The sequence below is a fragment of the Maniola jurtina genome, chromosome 16, assembly GCF_905333055.1.
Source record: "Maniola jurtina chromosome 16, ilManJurt1.1, whole genome shotgun sequence".
Classification (NCBI taxonomy): domain Eukaryota; kingdom Metazoa; phylum Arthropoda; class Insecta; order Lepidoptera; family Nymphalidae; genus Maniola; species Maniola jurtina.
The window spans coordinates 9,744,132-9,756,740 of record NC_060044.1 but is presented as its reverse complement, the minus strand read 5'-3'; the positions used below and the strand labels follow the sequence as shown (position 1 = coordinate 9,756,740).

General features: G+C 38.6%; 1 protein-coding gene across 17 annotated transcripts in view; it reads left to right on the top strand.

The window, feature by feature from the left end:
- The window catches only part of LOC123873238 (spectrin beta chain), a 73,024-nt gene extending 60,435 nt beyond the window's left edge, over nt 1–12,589 (top strand). For 6 of the 17 annotated variants that reach the window (XM_045917995.1, XM_045917994.1, XM_045917988.1 and 3 more), the window contains 5 exons: nt 4,781–4,915; nt 6,115–6,258; nt 7,647–7,740; nt 8,364–8,543; nt 8,944–10,381. In XM_045917995.1, the coding sequence (XP_045773951.1) occupies nt 4,781–4,915; nt 6,115–6,258; nt 7,647–7,740; nt 8,364–8,543; nt 8,944–9,151 (761 nt within the window). In that variant the 3' untranslated portion in view covers nt 9,152–10,381. Of the gene's footprint in view, nt 1–3,649; nt 4,472–4,780; nt 4,916–6,114; nt 6,259–7,646; nt 7,741–8,363; nt 8,544–8,943; nt 10,382–10,828 lie in introns of those variants that run through there. The other 11 variants (XM_045918000.1, XM_045917999.1, XM_045917997.1 and 8 more) reach the window with 5 other exon arrangements.
- The last annotated feature ends 20 nt before the right edge of the window (nt 12,590–12,609 follow it).

The window sequence follows — 12,609 nt, the reverse complement described above, 5'->3', positions numbered from 1 at the left end:
ACCTGATGGTATACTTTGGAAGTCACTATTGGAACTCGAAGACGAATAGAGCTAGGTGTTTCGAGTTTGGACTCATTTTCTTAGTCATGATGAGATCTTACCTCCGGATTTGTGGAGTGACCTGATGGTATCATCGGAAGTCACTATTGGAACTCTGAGACGAATAGAGCTAGGTGTTTCGAGTTTGGGCTCATTTTCTTAGTCATGAAGAGATCTTACCTCCGGATTTGTGGAGTGACCTGATGGTATACCTCGGAAGTCACTATTGGAACTCGGAGACGAATAGAGCTAGGTGTTTCGAGTTTGGGCTCATTTTCTTAGTCATGATGAGATCTTACCTTCGGATTTGTGGAGTGACCTGATGGTATACCTCGGAAGTCACTATTGGAACTCGGAGACGAATAGAGCTAGGTGTTTTGAGTTTGGGCTCATTTTCTTAGTCATGATGAGATCTTACCTCCGGATTTGTGGAGTGACCTGATGGTATACCTCGAAAGTCACTATTGGAACTCGGAGACGAATAGAGCTAGGTGTTTCGAGTTTGGGCTCATTTTATTAGTCATGATGAGATCTTACCTCCGGATTTGTGGAGTGACCTGATGGTATACCTCGGAAGTCACTATTGGAACTCGGAGACGAATAGAGCTAGGTGTTTCGAGTTTGGGCTCATTTTCTTAGTCATGATGAGATCTTACCTCCGGATTTGTGGAGTGACCTGATGGTATACCTCGGAAGTCACTATTGGAACTCGGAGACGAATAGAGCTAGGTGTTTCGAGTTTGGGCTCATTTTCTTAGTCATGATGAGATCTTACCTCCGGATTTGTGGAGTGACCTGATGGTATACCTCGGAAGTCACTATTGGAACTCGGAGACGAATAGAGCTAGGTGTTTCGAGTTTGGACTCATTTTCTTAGTCATGATGAGATCTTACACCCGGATTTGTGGAGTGACCCGATGGTATCATCGGAAGTCACTATTAGAACTCGGAGACGAATAGAGCTAGGTGTTTCGAGTTTGGGCTCATTTTCTTAGTCATGATGAGATCTTACCTCCGGATTTGTGGAGTGACCTGATGGTATACCTCGGAAGTCACTATTGGAACTCGGAGACGAATAGAGCTAGGTGTTTCGAGTTTGGGCTCATTTTCTTAGTCATGATGAGATCTTACCTCCGGATTTGTGGAGTGACCTGATGGTATACCTCGGAAGCCACTATTGGAACTCGGAGACGAATAGAGCTAGGTTTTTCGAGTTTGAGCTCATTTTCTTAGTCATGATGAGATCTTACCTCCGGATTTGTGGAGTGACCTGATGGTATACCTTGGAAGTCACTATTGGAACTCGGAGACGAATAGAGCTAGGTGTTTCGAGTTTGGGCTCGTTTTGTTAGTTATGACGAGATTACACCTTGAAACTTGTTGGAGTGCTCTGAAGGTATACTTCAAAAGCCACTATTGGACTTTCGAGTCGAGTAGAGTTAGATGTTATGAGTTTGAGCTCGTTTTGTAAGTTCCAATAGTGACTTCCGAGGTATACCATCAGGTCACTCCACAAATCCGGAGGTAAGATCTCATCATGACTAAGAAAATGAGCCCGAACTCGAAACAGCTAGCTTTATTCGTCTCCGAGTTCCAATAGTGACATCCGAGGTATACCATCAGGTCACTTCACGAATCCGGAGGTAACGTCTCATCATGACTAAGAAAATGAGCCCAAACTCGAAACAGCTAGCTCTATTCGTCTCCGAGTTCCAATAGTGACTTCCGAGGTATACCATCAGGTCACTTCACAAATCCGGAGGTAACATCTCATCATGACTAAGAAAATGAGCCCAAACTCGAAACACCTAGCTCTATTCGTCTCCGAGTTCCAATAGTGACTTCCGAGGTATACCATCAGGTCACTCCACAAATCCGGAGGTAAGATCTCATCATGACTAAGAAAATGAGCCCAAACTCGAAACACCTAGCTCTATTCGTCTCCGAGTTCCAATAGTGACTTCCGAGGTATACCATCAGGTCACTCCACAAATCCGTAGGTAAGATCTCATCATGACTAAGAAAATGAGCCCAAACTCGAAACACCTAGCTCTATTCGTCTCCGAGTTCCAATAGTGACTTCCGAGGTATACCATCAGGTCACTCCACAAATCCGGAGGTAAGATCTCATCATTACTAAGAAAATGAGCCCAAACTCGAAACACCTAGCTCTATTCGTCTCCGAGTTCCAATAGTGACTTCCGAGGTATACCATCAGGTCACTCCACAAATCCGGAGGTAAGATCTCATCATGACTAAGAAAATGAGCCCAAACTCGAAACACCTAGCTCTATTCGTCTCCGAGTTCCAATAGTGACTTCCGAGGTATACCATCAGGTCACTCCACAAATCCGGAGGTAAGATCTCATCATGTCTAAGAAAATGAGCCCAAACTCGAAACACCTAGCTCTATTCGTCTCCGAGTTCCAATAGTGACTTCCGAGGTATACCATCAGGTCACTCCACAAATCCGGAGGTAAGATCTCATCATGACTAAGAAAATGAGCCCAAACTCGAAACACCTAGCTCTATTCGTCTCCGAGTTCCAATAGTGACTTCCGAGGTATACCATCAGGTCACTCCACAAATCCGGAGGTAAGATCTCATCATGTCTAAGAAAATGAGCCCAAACTCGAAACACCTAGCTCTATTCGTCTCCGAGTTCCAATAGTGACTTCCGAGGTATACCATCAGGTCACTCCACAAATCCGGAGGTAAGATCTCATCATGACTAAGAAAATGAGCCCAAACTCGAAACACCTAGCTCTATTCGTCTCCGAGTTCCAATAGTGACTTTCGAGGTATACCATCAGGTCACTCCACAAATCCGGAGGTAAGATCTCGTCATGACTAAGAAAACGAGCCCAAACTGGACACATCTAGTTCTTCTAGTCTTCAAGTTCTTGTCGCAGCCTTCGAAGTTCACTATCAGATCACTATCATGCTCAAGAAAAAAATCCAGCTAACGATAAAATGTGATAATAGGTACATAATATTATCATTATTATCTTACCTTGCCAAAATATCAGCACAATCACGGAATAAGTACCTATAAATATCAGTTAGGGTTTTGTCGAACTATTTTGTGTTCGTACAGCGATCTTTTCCACATCAAAAAATTATAGCAACCGACGCAGAGACCACCCACGAAGGCGGCTGGCCGCTGACTGATATAATTTTGAAATCATACCATTGCCTGCCCAATATCAAAATAACCCTTAGTGCACTGTATTAAGGTTTGCGGTTGAAGCAAAATACGTGAAAAATTTATACACGATGTTTTTATTTATTTTTATACTATTATTAATATAATAATCCTATTTTTTGAGGTGCACATTATGTGCTAACGGAAAATATTTATTAGAAGAATAAAATCCGTACGTAAACTGAGAAAAATGTACCTAAACTTGACCCTAAATCGTTAATTCTGCGTGGAAGAGGTGAAGGAAAATCGTTCTTATAGTATCAAAATTAATGATTTTATCAAAAAATTACTCGATCTCTGGAGATAAAGGACCAATCTATTTTTAGCAATCTGTAGTTCCAATTTACTTAGTATATTTTAGCCACAAAGCGTACCGAAAATCTATACAAGTGTGCAAATACGTCCTTAACGTCCGCCGCCCAAAGCTCGCGATTTATTATCTCGGGTTTTTGTCATTCGCTAAGTGTCAAAAAAGGTACAGAATAGCCCTGCTGAATGGAATTGCAATTAATTCTTTTCCCAATATTTGCTATGAAAACTACGTCTAGAAAAGCTGTAATACATTGAAGCAAAAGTAGACTAAACCTAGTAGACAAAACTGAACGAGGCAGAGGCGTATAGGATAAGTCTATTTCTGTTCCAATATGTACTTTTCACCACAAACAAAATAAGTATATCATTGTGGACGAGTCTGATATTTTTGGCTGTTCACAAACATGGGAGGATAATTACTGCTAATCAATTCAGCGACCTAATTAATTTCAGGCTTAATGCACTCTCTATTATGCACGGCTTTTATTTGGCTCGCTTCTCATGTTTATTGTGCATGCATTATACTAATCGTTTACTATTATTTTTTGCAACCATTTATATTTTGTGTTGAAATCCAACTATTGTTATAATTATTTTACTTGTGCCTTTTGGCACTTAATTTAATTGGTGATAAACTTTTTCTGAACATTCTTCAGTAAATGTACTAATGGGTTACATAACTTATATAGTTTATTTAATAAATAGAGATTCTAACTGGTATAAATGAAATACAAGTAGCTGTATATTAGTAAGATAGCCAATAGGAATTAATGAGACATACCAAATGCATATTTCGTAACATGTATGTCTATGTGTCTTATTTATGTAATATTTTTACTGCTTGTATGTGAACTAAACACATGAAATTAAATAAATAAAAAAATCATATAATTTAGACCACATCCCACATGTATATTTCCTAAAAATAACGTACGAAATATTATAATAAATAAATCGTATTCGTACTAACAGGGTCATTCCGAACTTAAATTATTGCGCGCTGTAACTTGATGTCCATGTCATACTCATTTTGACAGCGTCATAGAACACGATTTCTGATTGAAATATCCCTTCTATGGGTACTAATTTAGTTCAATTCAATGGTTGTAACATAATTTCAATGTGAAGTCACACACAGGCAGTCGGCATGTACTTCCCCTAGCATGTACGCACGTAGAGTATATAGTAGACGTAATAGCACGTAGATGTATGCATGATACGCAGAGGCGCCTAGCCCCCCCGTCCCCGCGAGCTCGCCCGCAAGCTCGTCCCCGCCCCCCGCCGCCTCACCCCCGCTGCAAGACACGCCCCGCCCCTCCTCGTCGAAACAGACACCAGCCAAACCCGCACGCCTGTCCAGTGAGTATAACTTTGTAACATCTCACACTACTGTATATTGTATACGTATAATAAATGTTCTGTACATATTTGTAAATTTTTTAACCGTGTTTTTGGTGGTGTAAAGTTGATTTTAAATCTTTATCAGGACTCTGTGTCAGGTTTACGTTGGAATTTAGCAAAGCTCAATATCGTTTACTTCATAATAATTTTTAATTCACGTTTAAATTTACCTAACGCACAAAATACTAGTAGGCATATAGTATAGTGACGTGGAGTGGAAAACTTCAATATTTTTGTAGTACTATAATTATATTTAGTTTACTATATTTATAATTATTTAAGTAATGCACAAACATCACGTTGATCGCAGTCTGGCACAAGAAAAAAAGAAACATTTTGTCTTGGGCAAGTCTAAAAATTAATGTTCGTATTTGATTGCATACGTTTATATGCAGAGTAAACGTATTTGAACTTTTATTTTGTTTGCGGTACGTACTTATATACACCTAGATATCAATGATTGTTGTTTTAGATTTAAATCAACTTCGACACCACTTCTGTTACAAAATATTAACGTAGTTAACGTTGTAGCAAGTAGTAAAAAAAAAGTAGTTTTTTTACATTTTTACTAATAAGCGCAGTGTATGTCAATAGTGCATGAATACCATTTTTATAACATTTGTGTTTTCTGGTGTTTTATTTAAGTGTATACAATTTTGGTTTTTTAAACAATTTAGCATGTAATGCTTTTTGTTTTTGCTGCGACGCAGTTGTGTTTTTTATGTTGCTTTGAATTATTTTTTCTTTTTTTACCCTCTCCTCCTCGACCCGAAAATTTTATCATTTCCATTCCATCTGTTATCCTGAAAAAATTAAAATTGTTACATTTTCTTTGCACAATTCATAACATTTATACTTACTTTGTTCTTTTTTTGTAATTTGCAACACAATTTCCCCTTTTTACAACTTTGCATCATTTCTCAATCAAAATGTCTTCATTACATTTTTTACATTCATCTATGGTCTCTTATCTTACTATTCTTTCACAAATAAATCCATACTCTACTTTCCCGAATTATTCCCTATACTTTTAATCTCATCTTCCGCTTACTTACTCTGTCACTCCTATTCTTGACGCACTTATCTGCTCACAACAAACCCTATAACTTATTCCTTTCCTGCTATTCCCAACCCCGTCATACCATGACGTCGAACAGCTGCCGGTTCGAGTTCAACGCCGGCCACGCCATCAACGTCCGGTAAGGTGAAGACGCGGTCGCGAAGCAAGTCTCCCTTCCGAAGCTTCCGATGGCGCACGGCGAAGAAACTCCTCACTGGAGCGCATCATAGCGACGACGAAGGTACTAAAGATATTGGATAGAGGTGGATGGGATATTTAGGGAGTCAATTTGAAGTTGCTCAACCAAATTTCAGTAAACTGAAGCATTATTTGTACACAAATGCAGAATAATTGTTACGTGGACCTTGTAGAATGCTGCGTCTAGTTAGGTCACTTGTTGTTTGACAAACCGAAGTGCCACATGGGAGTTATTCCATCTTTTTATAAGATTTTACAATACTATTAAAAAGACCGCAACTTTCTTGCTGGTTTTTAAAGCAGTACGGTCAACATTTCAGATTGAATTGACTGTTAAATATTTTTTCATACAAATTAAAATAAATTACAGAATTATGAAGATTTGACAACTAATTTTCAAGTGTGTATTTTTGAAGCTTGAATAGCAAAATCAAATAAAATTACAATTAAATATGTCAATGTATATATACTCCGTTCTTCAAGTCTTATTTCCTTCCACGTCTGTTCTTTATCGAATTGATTGTTTACGTCATCGACGAATGCTTTTTGTGCTGATGTATGTCCGCGCATGAGTTTTACTTTTGCGTGTTTGTTTGTAATAAACTATTGTTTCAATAGGTGACTTTCATTCAAATTCGTTTAGCTATAGCCGATTATTGAAAAGCAATTAATTATTCAGACACACTAACACCCGTATTCACAAACGTTACTAAGAGGTCTCATAGTGCGCTCGAATGCACAGTGTAGGTTCCACCAATCAGATTACTGTATCACGTCAATTTACAATGATCTGATTGGTGGAATCTACACTATGCGTTCGTGCGCACTGTGAGACCTCATAGTAATGTTTGTGAATACGGCCGTAAATGATTTTTTTTTGCAGATTAGTGTATGAAAAACTGCAAAAAAATGCTTCAAGAAAAACTTAAGGTTCTTTTAAAATGCTTTACAGTATTCGGTGGTTAGTTATGCCGTTTAGTATCAAACCTATCACTAGTGATTTTAGTGTTAGATTTATTATTATTAGTTTTTAGTAGATATTTAAGACAGTTGTTATTTATCTTTATTGATATTATTACGTTAATATATTTCTACTTATACTCTCTTATTCCAACTATTTATTTATTGGAATATAATATTATAGCTACAATTTTGTTGTTGCAATGTTACTATGGCTTAAAAGTTTTTTTTAATTTTCGGGTTGCCTGCCCATCTTGATTGCGAAACAGTGACAATACGAGCCACAGTTTCTCTTGTATTGGCTATGAATTTTATTCTGTTATCCAAATTTTATTGTTATCCAGAATTTGATTAACTGCTATTATGACGTTCGTTGTTCGCAAATCATATTACCTATATTTTCTGTGGCAAAAAAAAACTTGTAAGCCATTTGTTTGGTTAGTTTTGTTTATATATTGTTTGGTTGTGCAGAGGGTGCTAGTCCCGGAGGGGAGGACGAAGGCGTGGAAGGCACGTTGGTTCGCAAGCACGAGTGGGAATCCGCCGCTAAACGGGCTTCCAACAGGTTCGTAGAAAATTGCTTTAAGATCTAGCCTCTTGAAAAAAAATCTCCAGAAGGTTGACGTTTCTCTTTTAACTTAAAATTCCACTGATACAAATGCAAAGTGTGTCTGTCTGTATGTCTGCTTGTTTTTCATGGCTCATCAGTTTAACCGAGTTTGACGAAATTTCGGCAAAGAGATGTAAGTTCACTCTGTAACTACGTTGTTTCGGAAAATCAAAAGATTGTATCCTGAAGACGGGCATAGGCTAATATTTATCCCATTGGATCTTTATCTAGAAACGCATTTGATTTTCTGGGTCAAAAAGTAACGTAGTATATCCTTTCTTGGCAAGTTTCAAATTTCGTCGAAATCAGTTTAAATTTCAAAAAGTTCGTCAAAACTAGCAGACCGACAGATATATACTTCGCATTATTATATAATATTATTTTATAAATGCGAAGTATATCTGAATTATCCTTCGTCCGCATTAATTGATCTGCTAAATGTCCACTGCAAGACAGATCACTTGCAAGAACTTCTACAAAAAAATTCAGCGCCTCAATGATGTGGGGTCTTCCAATGCTACTTCCATATGTGCTTAGCAAAGAATTACGTTATTTAAACAAGCTGTAATTCTTCATAGGTCGTGGGATAAAGTGTACGTAGTGGCCAAGGACGGGCGCATGTCATTCTACAAGGACCAGAAGGCGTACAAGTCAGCGCCCGAGCAGCACTGGCGCGGGGAGCCCCCGCTCGACCTCAACGGCGCCGTCGTCGAGGTCGCCGCCAACTACACTAAGAAGAAGCACGTCTTCCGCCTCAGGTATCTTCTTCCTTCTACATCAGGTATCTGTTACGAAGTTTTCAGATATCACGCGTCTATGGAGTTAAACGATGTGATCCAATAAAGTGCTGGTTAAACGTCAACACAGAACTGTGGACTACGAGTAATGTCCAAAATACCAAGACTGGGAAAAGCGGGTGGAAAAATGTAGGTAGGCTAAGTCGGAGAAGAAGATTTCGATCCCGTATCACTTCGACCGTCTGCGATCCATTGTGATCGCCACCAATTTTAGAGTTCCGTGCCAATGCTTGTAGCTGTCATGTACAACAACACTTTCCTGTTGGATGTGTTTCCCTAGGTGGATTAGAGTTAACATTAAGCCTTATTTTGTTGGGGGTTAAAGAAAAAGTAAGTTTGTAATGTTGCCCTTGTTTGGCAGGCTGAGCAACGGCGCGGAGTTCCTGCTGCAGGCGCACGACGAGGCGGAGATGGGCGCGTGGCTGGAGGCGCTGCGCACGCGCGCCGCTGCGCCCGCGCCGCGCAGCCACACGCTGCCCGCGCACCACGCCACCGAGCCCAAGCGCCGCTCCTTCTTCACGCTCAAGAAGAAGTCAGTACAAGCGCTCACTTACCTCTACTCGCCCTAGCGGCCATGCATGTGCACGTGTGTAATCTTCACATTTATAGGGATTCAGGGAGTAGTTGTACGCGCTTGGCTCCCATACCGTACATACATATCCTGAACGCAGCTCGAGAGCAAGTCAAGCGCTCTACCCCTCTACTCGCTCTAGCCAGGTATTCTGCCTGATGCCCTGCTGAACCATTACGCCGCCGAACGCAAGCGCCGCTTTTCCTTCACACTCAAGAAGTCGATACAAGCTCTCACTTACGGCCGAAATTAATAACCAATCCTATTTCTAGTCTGTGGATAAGTTTCTTAGTAAGCTGACTTCATGAAATAGAACAAAAATAATGATTTACAGGTTAGGTACGATTTCAATAAGTTAAGTTTCAGTTAAATTAACACCTGCGTTTTAATATGTAAAATACGCTACGGTTGTTTCGGCCGAAAAAGTATAAGCCCTCCACTTTAGAAAATTCCGTCGAATATTCTTTAGTTTCATGACGCTGGAGATCATTCTTGCGTTGAAAATAAATATGCACATAGAAGCGTGCGGTTAGCATTGGACAAGTCTCTGCTTTAAAAGCTTTCGCATTTTTCCCCATGTTCTGTTTTAAATCTGTCATCATGAACTTTGGGTGGCTAACTAATAGTTGTTCATTTAGTCTCGAATGGTGTAATTACTTTTTGGGATCCTCTTTAGAAAACACTTTGCCATAAACCGAAATTTTACTAACTTTAGTACCTACCTGTAGTATGTGCTTACTAACAATTATACCCGAAACCTATTAAAGGAGCTAGCTAAAAAATATTTACTCATATTATAGTTTTACAGGTTCAGTGTTTTATTTCGTTGCACTTAAAACTTCTAAGTTTCATACTTTGAATTTGCTTAGACTTGAGTTAAGATAGTTAAAACGATGGATTCATATCTCACATAAATCTGTCTCGTTTTAACTCTTAAGTAAAATCTGAACTAAGTCAAAGTATGCTATAAAAAACTACATCTTAGTTTACTAAACTGACAGCACTAAAAATTTTGGCTCATCCAATTTAGTGCTGCGTGCAACTGAATTAGCTCCAATAATTTCCTGCACGTGTTGAATGTACGCAAACGTATCAAACTAACGCTTGCTTCTAATAACTTTTTCCATAGTAGTGTTCACAGTTTAGCAATCTTTAAAACAACGACGGTTTACATTTCTGTTTGTATTCTAAGATGTCAGTGTCTCAGATGAAAACGTTCTAATCATAATGGGATATATTAGCTCATACCTACTCCTGGTTGGATTTAATATGTATAGAAAAAGTTTATATACCCTGCTCTCTTATTAAAAACATTGGCAAATCAGTTCAGTCCTTGCCCTTGACCTCGGCGGGAATTTATGTACAACTCTTATTCCAACATCAGTCTGGCGTGAAAAGGCCTTTTTAAAATGCATGTCTTTGGATCAACAATCTTTGTTGATCTGTTGCATGACAAAGATCTAGATAGTTTTTTGCCCCATCAATCATTCATCATTTGACAGATACCGAACCGACTGTCGAAGCATCCACCTCACGCGATCAAATTGACATCAATCATGGATTGAACTGATGTAAAACTGAATGTGTTACCTCCATATTACCGTCGTTTTTGGATTGCTAAGCTATAGTTTGTGTGGGTCATTCGATGAGTGTCTAATGTTGGTGGTTGTTGCAGCTGAACGCCGCAGCCGGCGCCGCTCCCCGCGCACCGTTAGTCATTACACGCCGCGTCCCGCCGTACCGCGATACCCGGTACCCGGTACCTACCCGCTACCCGGTACCCGCGTACCCGGTATCCAGTACCCGGCACCGCACCCCGGACGCCGCATATTTCTCACGACGCTTGCTTACCGTAAGCTTTGCTAATGACGAAATTGTGCCGAGCGGCCCCCGACCGACCGTTGTCTGTCAACTGTCAAGAGTATTTGTTATTATTTTGTTGCGTACAAAAATAAAAACGTTATTTAAGACTGTTCGATGTTTGAGTGTTTGAATCGTTTGCCTTTCGTCTGTCTGATACCGTATTTATTGGTCGGTAGCTAGTGGTGCACCGAGTGAAGTTGTATCGATGCGGAAAATTGCAAATGGCGTAAACAGTAACACACTTTTTGATTACGTAACCCACTAAGGTGTCTAACTTAATGGGTCAAAAAAAAATCTCTTCCATTTCCGAGGAGACGTTTATGACTTTACTGAAATCTTAAACTATACTTTCATACTCTCTGTGTATAGGCAAGCTTTGACTTTTCGTAACGACGAAATTGAATATCATAAGATGCCTTTTCAATTGCGAACTATCGCTACTTAATTACTACTAAAGATTTTATCTTTAAGATTTTGAATTCTTTTGCGTCCTTTGAAATTTTCCAAAATCGATATTTGATCCGAGTACGATACGATCCCACCCCGGCGTGAAATTGTTGTATCTTGAAATTAAATATTATTATAAATACATTTATAAAATTCTAAATGCGACGCTATTTATATGGATAGACGAGTTTTAGTGTTTAACTGAGATGAAAAAAATATATATTATTTATTTATATATACCTACGTACATATATCATATTATTACGTAACTGATAAATTATAGTGTAAATTCAGTTGAACTAGAAATGTATGACGTTTGATTTATTTATTTATTTATTTATATCAACCGATAACTAGATGTTTTAATAGATTATTGACGACCAATCGACTTAAAGAGAATTTGAATCGTATTTGATGTTAATAGCCCGAGATATATTACTTATGATTGTAATTTGTAACCGCATTTATGACACATTTGATTTCCCCAGTGAAGGCGTTTATATTGTTTGACCGCTCCGATCCCTCGGAGTTATTCTTACGAGTGTAATGTAAGCTACGTAACTGAATTAGAATTAATTTTTCCATTTTAAAAATATTTCTTCGTTCCCGAACACTTCGAACTCGCTGTCGGTTATAATATGCCGCTTATAAAAAAATAAAATAAATTTATGTCTAAATTTCTTCTTAGATGGTAATATTAGGGAGTGTGTAGGGTGGTGACGGGTACGGATGTGCCACGCACAGCGATTTCGAAGTATTCCGTTGTAAGACGAGTTGTAAGTATGCTTTATATGCCTCATATCGTGCTTTTAAGTGATAATGATGTGTCTTTATAATTATATTAAAGTTTTAATTTAATGATTATTTTACTGCCAATGTTTCACAAACTGTTATTTTTTTATATGTACCTATAATATGTCTGAATTTCACCCTAATTAGATTTTACGATCACACATTTTTAGTTCTTTTTACGTCCTATGATTATTGTATAGAGTGCGCGTGTGTGCGTGAGCGCGAAATGTTCCGCGCTTCTTCGCACACTGGCGCATGTATAACTATGTTTAAATATTTTATTTCAAAATTTTACTTTTTTGAGGAAAATATAATAAAAGATGTTTTCAAATAATTTTTGCTCTTTTTAATTTG